General features: G+C 53.3%; 8 protein-coding genes across 8 annotated transcripts; 6 read left to right on the top strand and 2 right to left on the bottom strand.

Annotated features, from left to right (window-relative positions):
* Positions 1-23: 23 nt before the first annotated feature.
* On the bottom strand, positions 24-2,582 carry J4E93_010594 (uncharacterized protein; the record flags this gene model as incomplete). Its single annotated transcript, XM_049348472.1, has 1 exon — positions 24-2,582. One exon carries the CDS (start codon positions 2,580-2,582, stop codon positions 24-26), a length of 2,559 nt encoding a protein of 852 aa, XP_049194309.1.
* A 794-nt stretch (positions 2,583-3,376) lies between these two features.
* J4E93_010593 (uncharacterized protein) lies at positions 3,377-3,941 on the top strand (the record flags this gene model as incomplete). The annotated part of the gene is made up of 3 exons (XM_049348471.1): positions 3,377-3,456; positions 3,515-3,604; positions 3,656-3,941. 3 exons carry the CDS (start codon positions 3,377-3,379, stop codon positions 3,939-3,941), a joined length of 456 nt encoding a protein of 151 aa, XP_049194308.1.
* A 358-nt stretch (positions 3,942-4,299) lies between these two features.
* J4E93_010592 (uncharacterized protein) lies at positions 4,300-5,217 on the top strand (the record flags this gene model as incomplete). The annotated part of the gene is made up of 2 exons (XM_049348470.1): positions 4,300-4,413; positions 4,471-5,217. The coding sequence occupies 2 exons, from the start codon at positions 4,300-4,302 to the stop codon at positions 5,215-5,217; spliced, it is 861 nt and encodes a 286-aa protein (XP_049194307.1).
* Positions 5,218-5,867: 650 nt separating this feature from the next.
* J4E93_010591 (uncharacterized protein) lies at positions 5,868-7,326 on the top strand (the record flags this gene model as incomplete). The annotated part of the gene is made up of 5 exons (XM_049348469.1): positions 5,868-6,180; positions 6,230-6,467; positions 6,517-6,710; positions 6,763-6,928; positions 6,993-7,326. 5 exons carry the CDS (start codon positions 5,868-5,870, stop codon positions 7,324-7,326), a joined length of 1,245 nt encoding a protein of 414 aa, XP_049194306.1.
* A 4,307-nt stretch (positions 7,327-11,633) lies between these two features.
* J4E93_010590 (uncharacterized protein) lies at positions 11,634-12,759 on the top strand (the record flags this gene model as incomplete). The annotated part of the gene is made up of 2 exons (XM_049348468.1): positions 11,634-11,638; positions 11,820-12,759. 2 exons carry the CDS (start codon positions 11,634-11,636, stop codon positions 12,757-12,759), a joined length of 945 nt encoding a protein of 314 aa, XP_049194305.1.
* Positions 12,760-16,581: 3,822 nt separating this feature from the next.
* Positions 16,582-17,566, bottom strand: J4E93_010589 (uncharacterized protein; the record flags this gene model as incomplete). The annotated part of the gene is made up of 3 exons (XM_049348467.1): positions 16,582-16,737; positions 16,797-17,027; positions 17,078-17,566. 3 exons carry the CDS (start codon positions 17,564-17,566, stop codon positions 16,582-16,584), a joined length of 876 nt encoding a protein of 291 aa, XP_049194304.1.
* Positions 17,567-18,198: 632 nt separating this feature from the next.
* J4E93_010588 (uncharacterized protein) lies at positions 18,199-20,975 on the top strand (the record flags this gene model as incomplete). Its single annotated transcript, XM_049348466.1, has 2 exons — positions 18,199-18,406; positions 18,454-20,975. The coding sequence occupies 2 exons, from the start codon at positions 18,199-18,201 to the stop codon at positions 20,973-20,975; spliced, it is 2,730 nt and encodes a 909-aa protein (XP_049194303.1).
* A 1,044-nt stretch (positions 20,976-22,019) lies between these two features.
* Positions 22,020-25,301, top strand: J4E93_010587 (putative NRPS-like protein biosynthetic cluster; the record flags this gene model as incomplete). The annotated part of the gene is made up of 3 exons (XM_049348465.1): positions 22,020-22,270; positions 22,332-22,651; positions 22,720-25,301. 3 exons carry the CDS (start codon positions 22,020-22,022, stop codon positions 25,299-25,301), a joined length of 3,153 nt encoding a protein of 1,050 aa, XP_049194302.1.
* Positions 25,302-25,536: the final 235 nt, after the last annotated feature.

Below are 25,536 nucleotides of genomic sequence, written 5' to 3'. Positions count from 1 at the left end.
TAGCCAGCCGTTCGAGGATTATACTATATCTTCCTTCGTTTGCTCGCGGTGGGCAGGTCCTCTTCTTCAACCGATGGTGTACCCTCATTTCCCGCGCGTCCACTATCCCTCTCCACATCTCTCCAAGTACTGACTAGGCCTTGAACCGTTTGGAACATGTCTCTCGCGTCGTTCACCACACCGTCTTCTCCAGGATTGAACATGACGGCGTTGACAAACATGCGCATGAGCTCCTTCTCCAGTTGCGCAGCGTTGACTATGGCCTTGGGCGGGACATTGTCAGCTGTCACAGGCAACTCTACGACGCCTCCCATGACACCGCCGGGGCTCCCTGTGGGATTATCTGACGCGGCTGCGGCTGCGGCAACTTGCTTTGAGCCTGTTGCTATAGCCTTCTTGATGGAAGAAAGATCTGTAGGGCGCTTGATGATGTCGTAGTATCCTTCGGCATCCTTCGCGCGCACGGCGGTATTGAATGTCGAGGCATGTTTGTGCGAGTTGATATCGTACATCATAGGTGCCGTCATGCGGGCGAAGTTCCGTGGCGCGATCAGTGTCTTGGGTGGGCCTGGAGTGCTGAAGGACGCATCGTCATTCTCTTCGAGAGAGGCCTCACGGGCATTCCGTTTTCGACGTGATGAGAGTGAAGAGGCCGGAGCCGCTCCACGTCGTCGTGTGGACATGTGTGACGGTGTTCCAATAGAACCTTCCTCTTCAGTGGGGTCCACCGAGTTTCCGCGCTCTGACTTGATGCGACGACCAGCTTGCGACTCATTGTCACCTGCTATTGTATCGGTATGCGAGAGGATGGACCGGCTTCGACTTCGATCCCGCACAGAGCCACCTGCTCGGGAGGAGGCTATGCTGCCGGGTCTTGTTCGTTTCGCAGGAGCTTTTCTCCGTGAGCGTCCGGACCGAGTCTCCGGCTCCAATAATGAGTCGTCTTCTTGGTCGTGGTGCTGGGAGTTTTGTGGTGTCTCGACGTCTATCGTGGAATCTTGCTCTGCCTCTTTGCCTTTGCCCTTTGTTCGTGATTTGCGCTGCGTCTTCGCCTTTGGTGGTGTCTGTTTCGGCCGGATAAGCGGCGGTACGTCGTCTAGAGGAAGCACTTCGGGGCGCGGGCTTGCGGAACTTCCAGGTGTCCCAGTGAAGCTCGATCGTTTCCAAAGACTCTTGGCTGATACCGGGGTCGCTAGAGCGCTGTGCGGAGAGCGCGCATTCATCGGCGTGGAGAAAGACTGTCTCGCCTGGATGACGAGGGGGTGCATCTGAGGCGCGCCTGATCTGCCGGTGCCGGTGCCGGGAGTCTGTATGTTTGCTCTGGGCTGCTGCCGATTGCTCGCAGGCGTGGAGACCTGAGGGTGGTGCGGCGGCACGGCGGCTTGATGGTGGACGCGCGAGGGGTCTTGAGGCGCAACTTGGAACGGTGGAAGCATGAAGCCTGCCTGGGGCGGTGGCTGGGCCATTTGCGGTTGTAGTGAGTGGTAGGGCTGGTGACCAGGAGGGGGATAATGTGGTCGCTGCTGTTGTCCGTGGTGAACTCCGGGTGAATGAGGCCCTGGAGCTTGTTGCATGGGAAACTGCTGGTGTGGAGGGTATGGCGGTTGGGGCCCCGGTGGACCATACTGAGGCGTGCCATTCATCGCGTAGTTCTGGCCTGGCTGGGGCTGGAACTGAGACGCGGGAGACCCCAGCGCTGGCGACGGCGGTTGCGGAGGAGGGCCGGCATTCTGGTGCGAGCCTGGCTGGGGCTGTATGTTCTGGGGGTAATTGTAGTTGGCGTGAGGTTGCGGCGGCTGCTGAAATCGCGACGGTGCGTGTGGCTGGCTTGGGTTTGGCTGCGGTGTCGAAGGCGTCCGTCGCCCATCTGAGGGAGGATGCGGCTTCTTGCGCTGGGACGGCGAAGGGTGTCCGTTCGGGTGTGGTAGCGCGGATGCCGGCTGTTGTTGAGATGGATCTGGGGAAGGCGCGATGACGGGCGCTCCACGCGTACCATTCTGGACAGGCGTGGGGTTCGCATTCGGCTGCAATGTCTTCGGGGCAAGGTGCGGTGACTTCCTGGGCAGCGTTGGACTGCGCGATGACGGTGTCCGGCCGCTTGCTCTCTCGCGCAGCTGGTCGTCCCACTCTCCGCGCTCGATGCCCTGGATGTCGCGCTGCAGCCGCTCGTAACGCTCTTCCTCTATCCGGATCTGCTCTGTGATCTCGTATCGATAAGACGCGTAGAGCTTGGTGACGAGCTTCGGGATCAGGTGCTGGTGCTGCAGCGACTCCTGCACCGTCGGCAGACTTGGGCTATGCCTCTTTCTCTTGGCCGGATTCGTGACTTCCCCGTTCGGACCATCGCTGTCGCCGCCCTGCTCGTGCTCGAGCTCCCGCTTCAGACGCTCCAGGTAGAAGTTGCGCAGCGCATCGGGGCTGAGGCGGCCGGGCTGGAAGTACTTGTGGGCGGCCACGTCGGGGTGCTTCTTCAGCAGGTCGGAGATGCGCCCGAAGACAGACGGGGCGACGCCGTAGGCATGCAGGCACTGGAACAGCAGCAGCGACTCGAGGTTGGTGTAGGCGGAGCCGCTAGTATTCATCCCCCAGGCGTGTGCAGCGCGAGGGCGATGGGCCTGGGGCGGAAGGGGAGCCACGGCTGCGGGCGCGGGCGCGGTGGGCGGAGAGGCTGCTACGGCGGGCAGACGGGCATCGCATGCGAGAGTCGTGATGGGCGCGGCGGGCGGGGAAATTGAGCGAGATGGACGGGGGCTTGGTGGTGTCGAGGGAGATTGTCGCAATGTCGCAAATTGTCGTCGGGGTTTCGCAGCCCAGCCGCCTGAAGCCCCCATCGGGCGCCCCCGGTCACAGCCAATCAGGCGCGTCCGGCCTCACGTCGCCTCACGCGGGCGCGGGGCCAGAACCAGACCTGACAGCGGGCCCTGATGTACTGCGATACTTTGGGATAGCACAGCTTTATAGCCCTATATGCCTCTACATCCTGCTGTACCTGCACCTGCAACTTCCTGTTGTTGTCGTTGTGCCCGTATCGTCGGCCATTCTTCGTCGGGCACTCGGGAGCGGCGCTCAAACTATCATTGATCCCTCGCTCCTCCAAGCTCCACCTCCGATCTACGCCCAAATTAGCTTGGGGCATAGGCGTCCCCTTTTCCTAACATTGCAATCGTCCTTCCCTCTCTATTCCAGGGTCGCCATATTATGCTCCCTCCCCTCCACCCCAGGTCTGGCTGAGTTGCATGAAACATCTTTGATCCGCTGAGCCACTTGCCCATATTTGTCTACTCTTGCACCAGCCCATAAATATATCCACCGTCCCCGAGCCTCCCCACGCCGCCTGCTTCTTGCATAACCCGCTCCTGCTCCCCATCCCATCACCATGACTTCCTCGTACCCTGCACACTCGGCCACCATGGACGACCCAGACCAAGGCTGGAAGCCAAACAACCGCCCTCAATCGTGAGCTCTCCCGGCGCTAGCATAGCTCCCGCCTGTCTGAGACTGACCACGCGCGCAGCACCCTAGCCCGCAACTTCATGTCGGAGCTCGACAGCCTGTTCAACTTGGACGAAGGTCTCGCGACCCTGGACAAGACGGTCCTGGAGAAGTACGGCCCGCCCTCTTCACCGCTACTTGGAGCCCGCTGACAGGCGCGCAGGAAGCAGGCAGTCACGACCCAGACCAAGGAGCTCGAGGCCCTCGAGGCCAGGCTCAAGGCCGCCGAAGAGCGCCTCAACCAGGCAAAGAGCAACTCGCCCCCAGCCAAGAACGACACCCAGCGCGAACAAGACGCCGCTCGGTCACAAGGGGCCGCCAGCCCCCTTGCCTCAAAGTCCCAAAACATGCCAGGTGCGCTACCAGAGACACCGACTCCTACTTCGACTACCAGTGCTGACTATGTCCTGGTAGAGAGGCCACTGTCCGCCAAGCCTGAGACCTCATAGTTCTACCTCTTCATACGATACCACGATACCCCGGCATTGCGCCCACATCCATGTACACTGCTTGATCTCTGCGGTTGGGAGACTGCATCTTGGAAAGGGGCATATACTTTATAATCGACGATGGCATTTTCACTTCTGGTTGGCGACATCTGTTGGTGCTGCATGTCTTTCTTTGGATGGGTTAGCTGCAAATGCTACTTAAACTTCATCTTCTCTTTCCGTTTCCTTTGTGGTGTTCTGCTCAGTCCGGCTATACGGCACTAACTCCGTAGCTTCGAGCACAGGCCTTGTGTCTCGTTACTCCACGCGCTCGACTCACCACCTGGGCAACAACTCACCGAACAGTCAGCAGCTCAACATGGACAACGTCACAGAAGCAGCGCTCACCGAATCATTCGACAAGCTCGTCTCTGAAGGTGTCATTGTCTACGGCCCCAACGAGTCTATCAAATTCAAGCACGAAGGCTACCCGGTAAGCTAGTCCAGCAACGGCGATAGTCACACCAGTCCTTACTCACACCTTGGCCAGATGGAGTTCCGGATCTGTCCAGCACTAGCAACCAAACCTCACACCGTAGGCGCCTCGAACCATGCCTTTGACAAATCACGAAAATATGGCCCTGGCAGCGACATGTTCTGTCCAGACGAACGACTCAACATCACACAGCTCAACGGCACGCACGACCTAGCACTCAACCTTTTCTGCGTTGACAGGCCGCAACTACTCATGTTGACTCTGGACTCGTACAAGCGTCAGTACGAAGCTCTTGACCTAGATGACTTTGAGGTCATGTTGCAAGTGTTACGGAAGCTTCCAAATTTCTACGTCATCTTCAACTGTGGGGAGAAGGGTGGGTGCAGCAGGATACACAAGCACCTCCAGGGTCTGAGAGGGCCGCCACATGCTTTCGACCACATCATCTCTTCTCTCACCGACTCATCGAAGAAGGTGCCTTTCCAGTTCTTTGTCCATGAATTCAGTCATGGCTTCTCCAATACGCCCGCTTCGACTGTTCTTGATGTGTATAAGACGTTCATTGCGCGGTGCCGCTCACTCATGGGCACACGTGAAGAAGAGACACCTTCCCACAACGTCATCATGTGGGCCGATCGTCTCGTGGTTGTTCCACGTCGCAGAGGAACCACAGAGGGAGCAAGCGCAAATGCTGGAGGCATGCTAGGGAGCGTATGGATATCGGGGCAGAAGCATGTGGACGAGTGGTTGAGGATTGGCTACTCGAATGTGCTGCGAGAGCTGGGTGCTCCAAGTTCTTGAGAGAACGCGGTGGTGCTGTTCGCATTACACGCATACGAGCAAGTTATTATTGAGGCGCATCCAGGCTGGTCAATCTTCATGCTCCTTCCCCTCCAGGCACTCGCTTCGCCAAGGTGCTCGCCAAACTGCAGCACGTCAACATGCTAACGAGCACCACGAGATCACGTACCTGGCATTGCCTAGACTTTGTATTTGGCCTATCTCGTAGCCAAGACCAGCCAGCGTAGTCTCCGAAACCCGCACCTGCCTAATGCGACAAGCTCAACGCCTCCGCGCCAATCACACTCTCCTACCCACGTCGTCCGCAGAACATGCCAAGTGATGCTGTATATTAAACCACCGTCCAGATCTTGATGTGGAGTTCCGAATTCCTTGGACTGCTAGCCTCCCGCGCTTGCATCATCTACGTTGAGCTCCTTCGAGTGTACATCTCCCGTGCTTGCAGGAGATCAGCCAGGAGTACGGGGTCAGTACCTGCCTAATCGATGCGAGACTTGGGGTAACAGGTAGGACTGTGTCCGCGGTACTACAGACTGGATGGGAAGGTGGTTTGTGGTCTTGTGTGACGGTTACACGACTTAAAAGCAGGCTCTCTCCTCAGCATCGTTCTGCACTGCACTGCACAACTGTCGTTGCATTCATTGCCTATCATGAAGACCACCATTCTTACCTCGGCGCTCCTTCTTTCCTCCACGGCGCTTGCCACTGTCGTCCCAAGGGCTGGCAAGAAGGTCGACTACAATGGCTTCAAGGTACTACGTGTAGCCAGCACCGATGCTATCAAGGCAGAGATCGAGAGCTTGGCTGCACACATCCTCAACCCCGGCACGTCTGCTGAGTTGGATGTCGTCGTTTCACCCGAGAACGTCGATGCCTTGACTGCCTTGGTGGCTGAGAGCAAGGTGCTGAACGAGGATGTCGGTGCAGCGCTTGCCGAGGAGGGAGAGATGAGCGTATATGCTGGTTAGTGGAAAGCCTTGCTCGTACGATGGCACTTGCTGACGATATCCAGTCCCTAGCGAAAGCTGGTTCACTGCATACCACCCATATGCCGACCACATCCAGTTCCTCCGGGATCTACAGGCTGGTTACACCGGTCAGTCCGAGATTGTCACAGTCGGCACCTCCGTCCAGGGACGAGCCTTGACTGGTATCCACATCTGGGGTAGCGGCGGCAAGGGCTCCAAGCCTGCGGTCATCATTCACGGCAACGTTCACGCACGAGAGTGGATTACCTCCATGACCACCGAGTATGTCAGCTTTTGTGAGAGTCTGCATTCGTGTGCTAACCCCGCCCAGGTACTTCGCGTGGCAACTACTTACCAAGTATGGCTCGGACGCAAACATCAAGTCCCTCGTCGACAAGTTCGACTTCTACATCACACCCATCGCCAACCCAGATGGTTTCGTCTACTCCCAGACGACCGACCGTCTCTGGCGCAAGAACAGGCAGACTGTAAGCGGTAACAGCTGCGTCGGCCGTGACATCAACCGTACGTCTTCTTTCACTTTCACCGACTCGTAAATAACTAACGCCTCTTCAAGGTAATTGGCCCTACAAGTGGGAAGTCACAGGCGGAGCATCCACAAACCCCTGCTCAGAGACCTACAAAGGCGTAGCAGCCGGCGACGCCCCCGAGCTCCGAGGCCTGAAGGCGCAAGTCGACTCGCTTAAGGCGTCGCGTGGTATCCGTCTCTACCTCGACGTGCAGTACGTCTCCAACCTCCCACCAACCCTCCCAATCCAAACAAACAAACAACTAACCACACCCCAGCTCCTACGGCCAATACATCCTCTGGCCCTACGGCTACGACTGCAACCTGCGCGCCGAAAACGACGCCCAGCACCGCTCCATCGCCACCCGTGCCCAGTCCGCTATCCGCGCTGTATCCGGTACTGCTTACACCATTGGCCCCAGCTGCGCGACTCTCTATGCCACAACTGGTTCTTCGACCGATTACACTGATGTCACGGGTAATGCGACGTACTCTTACACGTACGAGTTGAGGGATAAGGGCACGTATGGGTTTACGCTGCCGGCGAATCAGATTAGGCCGACGGTGCTGGAGACTTGGGCGGGGGTTGCTAGTATGCTTAGGGATGCTTAGGGTGGGGGGTGGTTGTTGGGGTTTGGTGTGAATTGATGTATTGGATTTATATATTGCCAAATCATTGTTTCTTCTACATACGACGTGAGCGTACTTTGCAACATTACGAAGTCTTGAAGCATGCATATTGCTCCTGCCGGTAATCGCTGGCGGTACTTGAGCACTGCTTGGCGCGCAGCTCAACGCACTCGTTCCACTGCATAGCAGGCTCTGCTGCCTAACTGCGTCATTGTTGGATTGTTCAAAGTTCAGCCACGGCTTGAATCTTCATGGGATAGGGTTTCCTCGCAACTGCAAGTCAGTGCCAGGTTCGGCCGCAAGTTGGTGGGTGTGGGGGCGGAGCTGCCTAGGCAGGTAGGCACGCTAAGAGGGTGGGCGCCTAATCGTGGGGGCGGTTGAATGTCTATTCTTGTGAACAGCATGCGCGAGCCCGGCGAATACTCCCCAGAGTGTTGAATCAATGCAAGGGATTGTATACCGAAGGAATGTGGGTGCTCGCTCTATTGGTCCGCTTCAAGAGCCGAGCTCACCAAGTCCTGTTGTATCACTACATCTGGCTGCACTCCGGACACGGGCCGCCTGAAACGTCACATCTTACTTGCAGACGGCAAGAGACCAACGAGAACGACCCTCCCGGGGTCTGTTCAGCATGCATCGATCCCTACTCCTCAGCCTTACTTATTTTACGATACGGTCCAACAGTTTGACTAGACTACGAACCGTCACAAACTTCTCAAGCTCTGGCATCCTTGAGGCGCTATGGAGAATACCAGAGGAAGCCACCATGGTGGAGTCGGGCTTCAAGCCGGAGGAAACCGCCATCACGAGATGGAAACTCAGCAATTGCTACCATTAACATCGACAGCGCATTCTCGAACGAATACTCACAGATCTCATCGAGCATCGATCTCCAATGTTTCTAGAGTAAGCTCCATGGAGCCTGGCGGCGAACGAAAGTATCCATATGACTTTATTCGCACTGCTCGTCCTAACACACACGCAGGACCAGAATGGATGCCTTTTGCGCTACGATGGTACTTTATCACCACCGCTGCCGGGTTTTCTATCACCTGCGCAGCCATCACATACGCATTGTATCGGTACTCACATAACAACAACGGGCTGTGTGCTGAAGACTCAGCATTGCCGGGCTGGAAGTTCATACCCACGCTGATCGCTGTCGTCTATACACAATTGACCGGAATCATACTCGGTGCTGTGAAACGGACAGGACCTTTTGCAAGAATGGGCAAAACAGACGGACGTCTCCCAGTTGCCCGTTATACTTTACTCGAAAAGGCTAAGCCATGGTGGACAACTCTCACTCGAGGATTTCAAAGGCGAAGAAATGGCGGATCATGGAATTGGGTTACAATCCTCTCATGCAGCACCTATATTCTGGCCATACTTGGAATCTCACCGATGTCTGCTGCACTACTGAGAACAAAAGAGATACACCAAACAAGTCCGGAGACAGTTGCACGACTAGAACTGCGCAACAGATTGATGCTACAACCACGAGCTGAGCGAGATACGTATCTGCGAACTATGGGCGCGATATTCCAAAATTATAGCTCCTCCCCCTGGATTACTGACGACTTTGTCATCTTACCGTTCTGGCCACAAGATTCAGTTGATACTGGCTCACGTTGGGACTATAAGGTTCAAGATTCAGGAACTTGGGAGGCAAACACGACTGTTTTCCACGCCGATTTAGTTTGCGCCAAACTGGATATGAAGAAGAAGGACATGTATCTCCGGCATGCACCCGAAGGATGGGAAGAAGAGCCTGAAAAAAAGTTCTATCAAGCATCTGTTCTCCTAGAGTCCAATGAGGGTTGCCAGTTTAACCTCACTGTCGACGTGGAGTATCACGCCCTTACTACGGATTGGATTTCCTGGAGCGACATCAACAACATCACATCGGAAGACTACCCCATGTCAGATGCTATCGTTCAATCGAATGAACACTGCCACGAGAATGAGATTGTTATGATGAGTACGCCGTGGTGGCCCAGGCAGGATATCACGCCGACCGAAAAATTCCTACAAAACATGACGATGCTTGCATATGCATGTCATACAAGCCATAGCATGGCCACCATCCCAGCTCGTGCCACAGCCTCATCAGGGACATTGTCCGTCGAGTTCGATGAGAATCTTTTCCACCAAATTGGCACGCCAGTTCCCCCGACCGTCCTTGACTTACTCGAACTACGCAAGGCTTATACGGACATTAAATGGAGCGATTTCGTCCCCCACGAGACCAAGACGTCTGACATCGGGATCGAATTATATGATGTTCCCTTTACGGGCCCAGCGGCGATCTTGGGTGAACCATACAACTTCAGTATCCCACGAATGATGGCTGATTCTCAATTGCCTGTGGTGGCTGCTCAATTCCGACGTCGCTTCTTCGCAGAAATTGTTGGTGGTTCTCTGCAACGCACGGAAGTTTTAGAAGAACGTTCTACGACTGGTCATCGACTTGGATCTGTCCGGATAGTGCTAGTCAGCGGGCAAGCTGCCTGCATTATATGTGCTCTGTTACTCATTTGCTTTGTATTCTTTCTAGGCATCCTGTGGGAGACGCGAGCGGCTAAGACAACTCTTAACATTAGCCAAGATCCAAGTACACTGCTGGGCACAAGTATATGGGGCAGCGGTGATGCGATAGTGTTGCGCGGTTTCACAAAACTCGACCTCGCCACAAGAAAGACATTGAAAGAAGAACTTGCTGGAAAAGTCTTCTATTCCAAGCATGGCAAGCTTCGAGAAAGTGAGGTCAACATCCAGGACGATCATGAGAGTACGTACTTGCATAACTGTTGGTGTATTTTCTGACACGTGGCAGAAAAAACAAGAGTGCAGTCCTATGACATCGCACCTGTATTACCCATGCTACGACTACGTAACCTGACTTTTCTCATTCTTTACATCCTTGCTCTTCTTGCTGGAATCGTAGTGCTTTACGTCTACGCGCGGAGGTCAGAACTTCATCAGGCTTTCTTCACCTATCGCGCCAACATCAAGCTTCTCGGTCATTCAAACACAGTATCGCCCTAATCTGTCATCCCGACTTTGCTCGCTATTGTTATCACGCTCTGGTGGGAGTCCGTTGACACCACTTGTAGGACGGTACAACCTTACATTAGCATGCAACATGATGCCAAGCGTCCTTCTCAGGGTATCGCATTATCCTATCTATCATGGTTCTGGCTATTCGCATCGTTGAAAGCTTTAAAGAACCGACATTGGCTGCTCTCGCTTATTACAATGACGACGTTTCTCCTCCAAGCTCGTAAGTGCACATTCCAAGACTAAGCTGTAACTACAACTAATAGCTGTGATCAAGTCACAATCGCCATGTCCGCTCTCTTTGACTCGGGTAATGGCGTCTTGACTACTTCCTCGGAAATTCCGCTAGCATTGGAGCTGCGCAGTGTTCCATTCGTGCAACAAATATCGGTAAACAGAGATCAACCTACCTGGCTGTTCAACTACACCATCGACGAGAAAAGTTTCTCAAGCGACCTTGGCGACTTGGTGTGGGACAACCTGCAGAGCCTGTCAAAAGACTGGATGTACACCGCTATTATACATACTGCGCTAGAGGGCCCAAAACCAGTGTGGAGCCAAGATGATTGGAGTTTCATGCCTGTATGTTCCGATGTGGAAGGCTTCGCCTCAGCTGAGAACAATAGTTCAGCAGGTAGGGGCGACCGCTCCGTGGAGAGCCTGAGAGTCCATACATCTGCCATTCGTGCTCGCCTGGAATGCAGTGCTGTTGAGTGGCCCAGAAACACGAGCCTGTGGCTTCTGTCGCACAACGACGGATATGGACGTAACATCACTGGACTAGACAACTATTTCACGATAGCACGAGTCGTTGACGATCGCAATTCCACGACGTGGCTTTCTACCCAAGGCAGCATTCCACCGTGCTGCGCCAATCTCACTGGAAACGCAACGTACAATCCAGCCGCAGTTGCTTATTGGACAGAGAATTGGGAGGAAGTATCTGGCTGCGAAGACAGTCGCGATTATCGTACATCTGGAAATTTTACAGTCAAGTGGATCCGAGGCTCTGGAAAGGTTGAACGATTCCTCACGGGTATGCGCCGTAAGCCGGATGTATACATGTTCGTATTCCCAGAGCCGCCCGCTATACAGGCATTGAACTGCATGCCTATCTTTGAGTCGAGCCAAGCAGAAGTTACGGTGGAGCCCAAAACCGGTGTCGTACAGCACTACCACATCCTTGACGTTCCTGTTCGGGAAAATGTCGCTTGGTCTGATACATCCCAATGGCGTAACCCTTACGAAGACGCTCGTTACACCAACTTTAATATCCATCATGACCCTGACTTTGAGGTCAATAGCTCTGAATGGAGGGCTAGCAGTTTCAAGTCTTATGACTACAATATCAACACGACTACTAGGTGAGTTAGACTATAAACATTGGTTTCGTTCCGTCTAATAGATCACTACAGTTACGGGCCCTTGTTCGTGCAATGGCTCTTGAATGCCGCAAACATCGATGGGCCTTCCTCTAAGAGTCCACCCCGAACATACGAGAACTCCCCAAGACCCAACCCTCAATATTCAGATGGCAGGGCCTTCAACATGCGAGACAACACAACAGGTCTCAATCTCGATTTCATGTCGTACGCCGCTTACGCACAAGTGGGATTTGATCCTACCGCCCTACTAGATCCGGAAGTCTTGGCTAAAACATCCTCAACTGTCTTCTCGACCTTCTTTCAACACTTTGTCAACAGCAATCTTTCTCGCAAATCTGGCGGTTATGTCTACCAACCTAGAGGCATGGAGCTCAAAATCAACGCCCCGATGGACGACATGCCAATACAGTACATGCCCGACGGATCCATAGCGCCAAAGTTCGAAGACATTGTCCGCAACACCAATGCAACAACAACAGCGGAATTAATCACACAGGTCGAGGTTCTTCAGATGAATCTCGTCGCGTTCTGGATCGCCACAAGCATCCTAATCTGGCTTATCATTACGATCATCATCCTCGGATCCGTGCAAAGAAAATACTACGGCGGTATGATGCGCAACATCGAATGCATTGCCGACGTGCTGGTTCTCATCGCTGGAAGCGAACGTTTGCTTGAAGTTATCAGAGAAAAGGGCTTCGATGCTATAGTCAAGGAGGACAAGATGTTGACGCGTATGGGATGGTTTCGAGACGCTGATGGAACCATGCGATGGCGGATTGACTTGGTCGAGGAAAAGCAAGTTAAGGTGCAGCCCATTCGTTTGGGCCCTGGGCATGCGCCCGTAATGAATGGCGATGGGGTGCGTGACGTAGATGCTATGTCGGAGCGTAGCGTCTCACCACCGGGTAGTAACGACGAAGGCCATGTAAATGCTGTGTCGGACGCTAGCGTCATCAGGTCGGGATGAAGTCCTGTCAGCCGCCCACGGAGGATTTGTCGAACTGACTGACGCTATTTGTCCGGCGTTCACCTAGCATACCGACAATTCTGGACGCGTCGTTGTTTGATGCTGCCAGTGTCCCGGGAATGCGATGCATGATGCTTTTCCGATCGCTTAGACACTGATAGAAGTGAAGATAGAGTTCAGTGTATCGTGTAGGAACGAAAGCACAGCATATCATGGAGGAGCGATGAGGGAGAAGGCTACTGTATGTAGGGAGCTACAGCGCGTGATTATATATTGTATTAACCCAGTAACTGTTTTGGAGCCTTGCGCTGGTGTTGCTAGTATGCTCAAGGATGCGTAGGTCTTGATAGTGGGGCTAGTTTGGCTGTTCTCTTCCCGACCCGCGCATTTGATTCATATTCGATTATACCGCCTCGTCTTCCACATACGACCATAGGACAATGAGAATTAGGCTTCCCGTCCGCTCAGCCATATACAAGCATTGTACCGGTGGATTAGTACCTAGGTGGGTGACCACTAGGGAATCCCCACTGTTGTATGTTTTTGAAAAAATCTTCTTTTTGCTTCGGCCGCCGATGTGCCGATCTCATCATGCCCATCATCAACACCCTTCCCATAGCCTTTGTTTTTGCGTGGCTACGTCCACTTATGGAAAGAAGCTCGCCTCAAGCTTGTCACGCGTCGTTGTCCCGACTAATCTGCTGCACCAGATCCCGTCTCGCCCGTTGAGCCCCAGCCTCCGTCGTGTCGGCCTTCCAGAAGAGCGACCCGAAAACCCAAAGAGCCCGTAGAGCAGTGGCAACAGCAATCACGATGTTGGTCATCTGGCCAACTGCCTTGAAGAATGAACTTGGGCGGATGTCATATGCCGACATCAAGCTCTCCGCGGCAGATAACGAAAACAGCGAATACAAGCCGGCCTCGATGTACGAGATGCTTGTGGTAGCAGCTATCTGGGAATATTTTAATCCTTTGTACCAGCCGAAGCCCTCTCGAAAATCTTGAATGCCGGGGCAAAGCTCGCATCGACTGTGCAGTCGCCAATCCTTGCATGACTCGCAACTATTGGTACCACATGGCAAACACCGCTTTGGGTCAATTGGGATCAGGTCTCCCCATCCCTCAGGTAGTCCTGACAGTATCTGCGCGTTACAGGACGAGCAATCGTTCTTTCCACAAGGAGTGCACCATTTTGCATTGCAATTTCGACAGCCATTGCATTCGTCGCAAACGACGCATTTGCAACAGTTGGTAAACCCCCTGGTGCATGCTTCGCACTCCGCACACGGATATATCTCTTCCTGTCGTTTTGCGTTGTCAAATGAGAAAGACTTTAAGCTTGCGATCGTACAGCTGTGGATGACGGTGATAGCTCTAAGCGCATAGTAAGTCCAGATAGCCTGGTGGTCGTCCCGATGCCCATCGTCGCAATTGCTTATCCAACCCCACCAAAAAGCCGACACGCAGCTGCAGTCGTCGGTCGCTAGGCTGTTTTTCGTGAAATTGTTGATAAGCATTCCAATTGCGGCCAGGCCGGCTGCCTGTCCAACTATTACAGTGTATGTTTGCCATCTTGAAGCGAGTGTTTGTTTGGTGACTAATTGGATGGAAAGAGCACTGTTCTGCGCGTCGAGAATCATCAAACCGAGGATCGAATCGACTGGAGAGAGTTGATGGGCGTAGCCGGGTATTAAGAGAGCTATCGCGAGCGCAACATGGGTTACGAGAAGTCCTGCTCCGACTTCTTGTATCGCACTGTGAGCTGGGTTCAACAACCCAAAGAAGGCAATAAGCCCCAGAATAACGATTTGAGTCCAAGTTGCTACTCGAACACCGTCTCCAACAATGTCGGCATCTGCAGTCGCGCAGCGGTCGTCAAAGGTTCGCATCGTGTAAGGATTTTTGGAAATGTTCACGAAGCCAAAGACCATGATGACGAAGCCCATGGCTCCGGAGATACATTGTGTGATCGTTTCAACGTTCTTCCTCTGTCGCAAAGAAGGAGAGTACTCCGCTATTGTCGAGATTACGATCGCGCATAGTCGTAGCGCTAGAATCGTCTTCCCAGAAACAAGAGCGAGAGTCGATTGCCAGACCATCTCAAAAATAATAGCTTATACTAAGCAAACAAAGAAGGAGTCTCAAAGACCAAAGGAAAAGCAACGATATGTTGTAGGTATCCGGTAAAACACCTCCAGTTTTGGGGGAATTCACCGGTAAACCGGAAACATCGTCAATAAATACGCGCACGACGTATGTCGACCCACGCTTCTGGCAAGTTCGGTGTGTACCTTGCCTTGATAATTGGCCCAGATCTGAGTCTTTCGCTTAACGATGCAGTGGGCTGCATGGAGGCGCAAAGCTAAACTTGATAATTCCGTCATGCACTTACCGGTACCCCGCATCCCAATGCGTAGGCTCTCCAGCTGACGATTTCCACGGACCTTTTCACTCCCAATAGAGGAAGTCAAGCTCAACATTCCCTCTCCATACACGGATATCTTCTATCACCAGTGATTACAAAGCCCAGTCGTTGCAAGGTTCTGTCATGACTTCTCAGTTCCGATGGCCATTCTCCTTGAGATATCTATACACGGTGGATGAGTTGAGACCGTCTTCGCAACCGCCGTTATCAACACCGATAGCTGCTTTACAACGATCGAATCAACATCACACATTCGAATGGCCTTTCTCCTTGCAATACCTCTATACCGTTGACGAGTTCAGACTGGGGTCGTCATCAACACCCCCATCTAAGTCATCGGTGGTTGCGGATGTGCCTACTTTACCAGGGAAGAGAGGCAGTACCTCCGTGGAAGTTGAAGCTACACCCGTAGCATCATCAAGCAGCAGCAGAAGGCGGAAGCCACCACATAATCTTGACAATCAAGGCGAATTATCAGATCTTAGATTTGAACTGAGGGCCACAGAAAGAGAGCACGCGAAAAAATTATTTGAACTGAGGGCCGCAGAAAGAGCGCACACAAAGAAAGTGCAGGCAATGCAAAGAGTGAGCTACATCTACTTTTTGGAACCCTTTCTTCCTAGAGAACAATATGCTGACTAACGTGATTAAAGCGCTATCTATGCTACGTTGTAACTCTCTCGCTCATTCTCGGTCTTACTTTGCTTTTCCTACCGATCCGTCTGACTCTGATTGTTTTGCTCATTCCCGGTCTTGCTTTCTCTTTCTCCTCGGTTATTGATTTTGTTCTCGATAGACCGAAGTCTACAAGTGGAAACCCATCGTACCAATGATGTCTAGTGTTTTGCGCGTTTTAAGTTGACACGATATTGCCAGGCAGTCCCTGGGTAAGACCACTTCCTGGGCGCTATGAATGAAAAGCGTTATGGTTGTAGCTTATGTCTCAAAGCAAAAAGCGCGAGTGGGTTTGCAATCTCTATACAAGACTGCTGTTTTTAATTAAGCTGTTAAACAGCGCAGATGAAAGTCTTTCAGAAATCAAAGATCTTGCACGGGAATCGGACAGAAACACTACACAGTCGCCATGAGCAGTGCTCAGACCACCCCCTTGACCACAAGCGCTTGTGTTGACGATAATTCTCTTTTAGAGACCACAACTCCAGTGTCGAATAGCTACATCCTATATCGATGGCGGAACGTCTCTTGTTGCAAAAACGATCATAACAAGGAGGTACCGACTAAGCGAGATTTATCACCGATTAAGGAAAGTCTGACGTCTATATCACCGACTAATGAGATCGATGAATTCCATATTCTGTCCGAACCCCAAGTATAGCGCAGCAGACAGAGCGAGCAAGTCTTATTGCAATTAGTCTTCGCATTGCAAGACTAGGCTATCAGTGGCATAGATCCAATTTATGCGCCGACTGAAAACTTTGTGTAAGAGCTAGACAGTTGATCCACATCGCGGCCAATATGAGAAGGTGAAAGATCTGATGTGAGCTGCCAAACAAGTCGAACTTGCCCGGAGCGAACCGTTCGGGAGGCCGAGTCTGCATGGATGGTCAGTTCACATGTCTCTCTAAATACAAGAGTCAATCATCTCACTTACTGCGAAGATGAGAGTGCCGAATGCATACAACGAAAGCTCTATCAAATACCACTTCATTCCCATGTAATCGAACATGTATTTGGGACCGTGTAGACCGACGCCATGAAGTAAGGGAACGAATGCGGACAGGCCGAAGAGGAAGAAGGCGATCACTCTCAGAGTGCGCCAGCGCAACGTTCTGAACTTCGGTATCGAGATCAGAGCAACGCAGGCCGAGCCTGAAACTATGGTCTGGAGAGGATATCAGCACATCGCACGACTGTCTGCTCAGGGTGACCCACAAGGACCCAGTGTAAGATCTGGAAGGCCGGCTGACAGATGAAGAAGTAATAAATAGCCGCAACGAATGTGCCAGCGATGATGACGGCAATGCCAGTAAGATCCATCACATGCCACAACTGCTCCACCTTGTGCGAGTGAGGCTGCATCAAGTGGTAGACAGCACTGGAGAGCAGACAAAACTCGCAAGCGAAGAAGAAAATGGTGAACATGACGTAGTCCGCCGGTAGAACGTCGTGGTACTGGGGCTCGGACAGAATCCGCATGTAGATGTATGCGACAGGCCATACCAATATCGCGCCGATCAGGTGGGTGTATATGTTGCAGGTCTCGTTGTGGAGGTAGGTCAGACTGAGGAAGATGGCCTTGTATTCGGGCTTCTCTGGTCGATAGCCGGTGTGGATGAACTCGTTGTCTCGCGACCAATCTTGGATCTCGTCATAGGTGAGGAGCTTGGGCCGTCTTGAGGAGCGAACGGTATCTTTCTCCATGGTGCCCATATCGGCGGCTGACGAGCGTCGTTTCTCAAGTCGGACTCACGTTGGGTACCCCTTCTGTGTGCTCGGAAGTGGAATGGCTGGAAGGCGATAGTAATATCTGCACCCAGATTAACCAAAGTGCAAAAGCCTATAGTTGACCGGGAAGATCGCGTCTTTGACTCAGAGTTGGGCGCGGTCCTGGTCCTGGTCCAGGCTGATGATAGAAGTTGTACTCTAGTATGCGGGATGATGGTGATAGCTTGGAGGACGAGTGCTCGTAGCCATTTCGCACCAGAAATTGAAGTGAGCGGTCCATAACAATATCGATACCCCCTACCTAATTGCAAACGCTGATGCGTTCCACACGCAAACGACGGGTGACGAGTGACACCGAAACTCGCCAAAAGTCATGTCGCGTTAAGCAATTGCAGCATAGACACTATTACTATGTAGCATCTGATCATGATGGAAGACGATGTACCCTTCTGTTCAATTCGTGGGAGGATACGACATGGGTTATGGCCAGATTTGGTGTTGACAAGTAAAGAGTGACGCGTTGGCTCGAGGTTGGGCAACGCGCACGGGCGGGCGTCAACCCCGCCGAGGTCAACACCAATGGACTCGCGCCCATCCAGCGCGCCAACATGGCCACTCTACACCGCGAGCGCGTCGAACACGCGTTGAACGAGCTGCTGGTCCGCATTGTGCCCGAAGACCCTAATGAAAACGAAGACGAGGCCAACCAGCGCTTTGAAGATGCCTACGAGTTTGCCCTCGACGAGCTCACGACTGCGGGCGATGCTTCACTCGTTCCCGACGTCCAGCACATCGCCAGCCTGATAGACCGCAAGGGTAAGTGCAGCGAGGTGAATCACGTGTCTTCCGCTAACAGGTGACAGTCTCGGGCCCCAACAATGACCAGCGCAAGAGCGCGCGTCTGCATAACCTTCTTTCGCGCCTAGAAACCCAGAGCGTTCTCGACCAGAAATGGCGCATGCTCTACTTTCTCTACAACCTCTCCGACAACGCCGAAGCACCCCACGAGCCGCCGCCCGCCCAAGATACCCGCAGCTTCTCGCGCGAACCGACGACGCCTTCCAAGCGCCAGAGCGTGGCAGCCTCATCCCACGCCATCCAAGACGCCTTTGCAAAGCCCGGCCTCGCCCAGCTGCCTGTCAATGCCGGATCGCCCAAAGCGCCCACATCTACACGTCCAGCTTCGATAGCTGAGAAGCCGGAGAAGCGCAGGCGGCCTGACACCGCCAAGGAGCAACAGCAGGCCAATGGTGGACATGTCGAAAAGGCAGAGACGGGGCCCTCTGAGCCGACTTTGCTGCGAGAATTACCTTTCACACTGCAGGGCTACTCATCGACAAACCTCGCGTTCCCCTCGTCGACCGCCCTCAAGCTTCCCACGACCCTCCCGGTACCAATCGTCAGCCTCTTACACACTCTCGCTGAACCCGCCATACTGTACAAAGGGTTGGCCGAATTTGTCGAGGCGAGCGATGGCGGCCTAATCGAGCAGAGCTTCCGCGCAGCTCTAGCCAAGGAGCTGAGAGCATATCTGGGCCTGGTCGCGACCTTGGAAGGACAAATAAAGAGAGCGCTGGCACAGCTGAACGAGGCCTCAACACCGCAGGGTGTCAGCAAGGCCGGTGTCACCCTCAAGCGATGCGTCATCTGGATAAGAGAACCGACCATGGGCTTGCGCTTGATGAGCTTGATGGTCGAGGAATCCAAGAGCAAGAAGGGCGGCGAGCTGATTGCCCTCATACATTCCTTCTCCCTCAACCACGGCGACCCGTACGTCATGAACTTTGCCGAGCGCCTTCTCTCCGATGTCACGCGACCCTTCTACGACATGCTCCGGCAATGGGTCTACGACGGCGAGCTTGCCGATCCCTTTGGCGAATTCTTCGTTTCGGAACAGAGCGAGGATGATATACTCGAAGCGAATGGAAACGAGGGCAAAGGTGGCGCGACGAGCGTCTGGGAAGATAAATACAGGCTGAACGACAAGATGGTTCCCACCATCGTTACCGACGACTTTGCCAAGAAGGTCTTCCTCATCGGCAAAACCCTCAACTTCATTCGCTATGGCTGTGGAGACGCGGCATGGGTCGACACATACTCCAAGGAAGCTTCCAAGGAGTTGCAGTACGGTGACACCGCGAATCTCGAGCGCTCTATCGGTGACGCATACAAGACCACCATGGCTCGTCTCATCGACCTGATGGGGAACAAGTTCAAGCTGTTCGACCATCTGCAGGCTCTCAAGCAGTATATGCTGCTCGGCGCTGGCGACTTCATTGCCGTCCTGATGGAATCACTTTCCTCTAACCTCGATCGGCCAGCTAATACGCAATACCGCCACACCCTCACTGCCCAACTCGAACATGCCGTTCGCAACTCCAACGCCCAATTTGACACCTCAGATGTACTGCGCCGACTCGACTCACGCATGCTGGAGCTATCACATGGTGAGATCGGATGGGATGTCTTTACGCTGGAATATAAGATTGATGCGCCTGTCGATGTCATTGTCACGCCATTCGGTTCCAAGCAATACCTCAAAGTTTTCAACTTCCTATGGCGCGTCAAGCGCGTCGAATTCGCACTTGGCTCAACATGGCGTCGGTGCATGACTGGTGCTCGTGGCGTTCTCGGTACCGTGGCTGACAAACTTGGCGCGGATTGGAAGAAAGCACGCTGCGCAATGGCTGAGATGGTTCATTTTGTCAACCAGTTGCAACACTACATCCTCTTCGAAGTCATAGAGTCATCCTGGATAGATCTGCAGAGGGCGCTCAACAAACCGGAGAGCACACTTGACGATATGATTGAAGCTCATGCGATATACCTAAACAACATCACGCGCAAAGGTCTGCTCGGAAGCTCCAGTATCGACTTCACAGGGCAGCTCCATGAATTGCTAAAGACGATGCTGGCATACAAGGATGCGGTGGATGGCCTGTACTCCTTCTCAGTCGCTGAGTTCACACGCCGACAAGAGCACGCGGCCAAGATCGAGACACGTACAGCAGCAGGTCGGTGGGGTCTCTCTGAGAAAGATCGCTCATCTTCAGATCCCTTTGCTCCCTCACACTCTCGTGCCGCTTCCCGCCAGGACGAATCGCCTTTCCCACCCCCGCTCCTCAAAATCGGCATGACTGGTTCGGCCGAAGATGACGTTCTGCCAGCGCTACAAAAGCGTTTGAGTCAGTTGACGGAAGATTTCCGAGCAAGAATCAGCATCCTGCTCGGAGACTTGGTACATTCGCCTGACGGTGAACTGAAGATGCTGGCTGTCAACATCAACTTCAACGATGTGTACAAGCCGGAGCGAAGACGTAGGAAGGGTTCGCAGAGAAGAGAGAAAGAAAAGGAAACGCCTAGGGTTGCGCCTGCTGCGGGATGAGGTGAGGAATAAGACGGCGTTCGATGCGATATTTGATACCCGACTACTTGATACCATCCGTAATGCGATCGGTCTGTGAAAGACAATATCTGTAGTTCTGTGCGCAAAGCGTGATGCAGTGCATTATCAACATCATAAGCTGATGAACCCTGGCAGAGCTTACTGAAGCACACAGGTGGGTCGACGAGGATGTAGGGAGATATCCGTCCGCGAGCGCGTGTCCCTCGGATCTAACATAAGTGGGGTTGTGTCATCATAGCTTCTGGTCAAGCTTCGTGGCGCTCATCGGGCCGCATGTTCTTAAGGCTTATGTGCCGAGTGTAAATTCCGATGTACGAAGATAGTAAATATCTCACAACCGTCGTACAAGTACTGGAAATTGTATGTTTTACTTGCGCTGAGTGCGAGCCGCAAGCATCCGACCTTGACGGCGAGCTCAATAACTAATATGCTCGCTCGGCCGAGGTGATGAGCACAGGGATCTCCATGACTGCGTCATCCATACACCACAACTTCGCGCACTACAACTGATGTCAATTCTTCGAGATGACGCGTAGCCTTTTACTCAGGGAATGAATTACTCTCAGCGCCTAGATCGAATCGGCATCCATCGATAACACTAAGATCACTCTCTATGGTTCCTTCGAACGACCCGGGCCCCTGCTACATGCTGCGCAGCTTTTATACCTCATGCTCCACCACTAGAGCTCGGAGAACGTTCGGCATGGCAACAAGACATGCTTCCGGTGAAACATCACCGCATTCCGCCAGACCGCCCTCAACGCTGGCATAAGCTTTCGCTCTTACCTGCTAGCGCCCGCCGAAGTATATCTAGCTCGTAGTCCCTCACCAAAGACGACAACAACCACACTTGGAAGCCAGGCATCCAACCTTGTTGTCACTTCACGTTATCCAATCAATACTCACGTATACTACCCATCGGTACACGCTATCTCACTTTTCGCTGCCTGTCGGACCGCGTCCTGGATACAACGGTAAACACATCGCACCATCCATATTCGACATCAACACATCTTCCCAGCGATGGCAACAACACATCAAAAGCAGCCTACAGGAGAACAGCAAAGTACAGTTGCAGATTACATCGACTCTGCGGCTGAGTCTGTTCCCAACTCAACATGGGCTATAGTCCCCCGTTCAAGCAGCAGCCTGGACGAAGGATGGCACCACGTCACGTTCGCCGATCTTGCGCGTGCAGTGGACAACATGTCGCGATGGATTGAGCGAACTTGTGGTGTCGCCGAAAAGGTTGGCCAGACAATTGGCTATATGGGGTTAGTGGGCAATCCTGTCTGCGTGTCGGTCCCGAATGTTGCATACTTACGCATTGTGTAGCGTGAACGATCTACGATATCTTGTGGTACTAGCAGCATGTCTCAAGACAGGATACGTACCGCTTTTCACATCGCCCCGGAATTCGCTCGATGGTCAAAAGTCACTCGTGGAGAAGACAGATTGCACCATCTTCTTGACCACACGCGATACGATGCCGCAGGTCGAAGCGATCAAGGCGGCGGTGAGCAGCCTTAGGATCTATGAGGCGCCTGCTACTCGAGAGCTCCTTGACCCAAGCCTTCCTATGGAGCACTACTCTGGCAGACAAGATCGTAACGCGAAAGCTCATAGTCTGATCTTGCACACGTCCGGTTCAACAGGTACGCATTCTATCGTCTCATTTGACTTTGCTCTCCACATCGTTTCGGTCCACTGACAGCAACTTTAGGTCTCCCAAAGCCTATCTACGAGACTGTCGGTGGGTTGAATACGTTGTATGAACAAGCGCACCTCAGTCCAGAGGGAGAAAGTGAACAAACTAGCAAGCCTTTCCTTGCAGACCCACGGCCCATGCTTGCTGCCGCTCCCTTTTTCCATGGCATGGGAGTAATCGTTATGCTGCGATCTATCATGTCTCGTGGCACCATCGTACGATTACCAGCGCACAAGCCTTTGAGCGCAAGCTTGGTCATTGACGTGATCGAGGCGGTGAAACCTACCTCTGGTATCTTCCCGCCCTCGGTACTCGAGGACATCGCCGCAACGCCCAAAGGTATAGAGACAATGGGGAAGCTCGAGTATGTCTTCTTTGGCGGTGCGCCTCTCGCTCCAGAGTCTGGTGACAAGCTTTGTCATGTGACGAACTTGACGACTGTCATTGGCAGTACAGAGGCTCTGTTTATAAGTACCCTCCTTCCGTCCAAGCCAGAAGAGTGGGGCTACTTCCATTGGGGTGCTGCTGCGGGTGTCGTCATGGAGCCTGCTGGTGACGACTTGCACGAAATGGTCATCAAACCCAAAGACACGAGATTCCAGGCAGTCTTCCATACCTTTCCAGAGATAACCGAATGGCGCACCAAGGATCTTTTCAATCGACATCCATCGAAGCCTCATCTGTGGAAGTACAGCGGAAGACGAGACGACATTATCGTTTTGAGCAATGGCGAAAAGTTCAACCCTGTAAGCACGGAGAAGCTGCTCGAGTCGCATCCGTGGGTCAAGGGTGCCCTAGTCGTTGGCTCAGGCAAGTTTCAAGCCGGTCTACTCATCGAACCAGAGTGGTCACGAGCCGGCACGCAAGATCCTTCTGCCTTGATCGACCACATCTGGCCGATGGTAGAGCAAGCAAATCGTGAAGCGCCCGCGCACGCCCGGATCTACCAGACGAAGGTCGCTGTTGCGAAAGACCAGAAGCCTTTCATCCGCGCCGGCAAGGGCTCAACCATACGTCTCCAAACCGTTGCCGCGTTCAAAGACGAGATTGAGGCCCTTTACGCGGATGAAGGGTACTCGAGCGACCCCAACCAGAATGCTGATGGCGATGTGGCACTGGCAAGCAAGATTCGTGCTGTCTTCACACGCAATCTCTCCTCATTCGATGACGAAGTGGCAGACGATGTCGAGATATTCAGCCTGGGTGTCGATTCTCTTGATGTGCTCGCACTCACCAACGCGCTCAACAAGGCCCTTCGTGGTACCGAAGTGACCTCATCGATGATCTACAGCAATCCTTCGGTCAAGCAGCTGGCTGCGGCTTTATCTCAAACCGTGAGCACCTCGTCCTTGCAAGCAAGCTTACCGCCGACCCGAGAGGAGAAACTCAGTGCGATGGTCAGAAAGTACACAAAGGATATGGTCCGAACAAAGAGCATGGCTAGTGCGGTTACCGGTCCACGGAAACAGACTGTGATTCTTACCGGCTCAACGGGTAGTTTAGGCAGTCACATGTTGGAGCAACTGCTTCGGAACCCAGAGGTGGAGAGGGTCTATTGCCTGAACCGATCGGACAACGCCGAGGTTCGACAGAAGGAGTCTTTTAACCGCTATCACGACCCAAACGCCGACTTCAGCAAGGCTGAGTTCCTCAAGACAGACTTCAGTGCCGACCACTTCGGGCTTTCAGACGCTACATACGAGCGTCTTCTGTCTACTGCTACATCATTCATTCACGCTGCCTGGTCTGTCGACTTCAACCTCTCGCTCGAGTCCTACGATGCCACACACGTAGCAGGCACCTACCGCGCCATAAACTTCGCGTCTGCCTCGCTCCACAAGACACCGATCATCTTCATCTCCTCGATCGCCAGTGTGAGCGACTGGGGAAGCGTCGTGCAAGACGGATCCGCCGTACCAGAATCCATCGCCACGCTCTTCGACAGCGCAATCACGATACCCCAGGGCTACAGCGAGTCCAAATATGTCGCATCTGAGATCCTGGCCACGGCCTCGCATCGCCTGGGCATCAAGACGGCCATCGTGCGTGCGGGACAGCTTGCCGGACCAAGCACTGACGCGGGTGGTGCAGCGTGGAACCGCCACGAGTGGCTGCCGACTATCGTCCACACCAGCAAGGTCTTGAAGAAGCTACCGCGGACGCTAGGTAATATGGACCGAGTGGACTGGGTGCCCATGGACGTTGCAGCTGGAACCGTCATCGACATTGCCAACGCTACCATCTCGGAACCCGAGCCCGTGCAGGTATACCATCTAGTCAACCCGCACACCACGAGTTGGGACAGGCTGTACCCTGTTATTCGAGACTATTACACCCAGGACAACAGGGATGACATGAAGATTGTGGAGTTTAACGACTGGATCGATGAATTGGCGCGGATCCCGCAGACGAAGGAGAATGCAGAGCGCGTCCCTGGGCTCAAGTTGTTGGACTTTTACCAGAGTCTGAGACCAGAATCGATTGGATTGCCGGCAATGGATACGAGGAGGACGGAGTCTGTAAGCGCTACGTTGCGTGAGGGCAGAGCTGTTGATGCGGAGGTGATGAGGAAGTGGTTGGAGCAATGGGCATTTTGAGGGAAAGTCGGTGTCTAAAGCTGTCCTTTTCGCTTGTCTTAAAGATAGTTAGTGCTGCCAAGTTGGCTATCCGTTGCAAGCGGCTTAGTTGCCAACAGGGGTGATTGTCGATACCCAGCTGTACCGCACGCCTTTTTTCCCATCTTATTTCTAGTCCAATCCAATTTCAGTTCACCGTCTTCCAATACAGTGACCATGGCTCTAAGCCCCAAACACACTAGCCTGCGAGACCGCG

This window comes from Alternaria ventricosa, assembly GCF_023758065.1.
Source record: "Alternaria ventricosa strain BMP 2768 chromosome Unknown scaffold_33, whole genome shotgun sequence".
Classification (NCBI taxonomy): domain Eukaryota; kingdom Fungi; phylum Ascomycota; class Dothideomycetes; order Pleosporales; family Pleosporaceae; genus Alternaria; species Alternaria ventricosa.
Note: the sequence above shows the minus strand (reverse complement) of the source record. Positions and strands in the feature narration are given on the sequence as shown.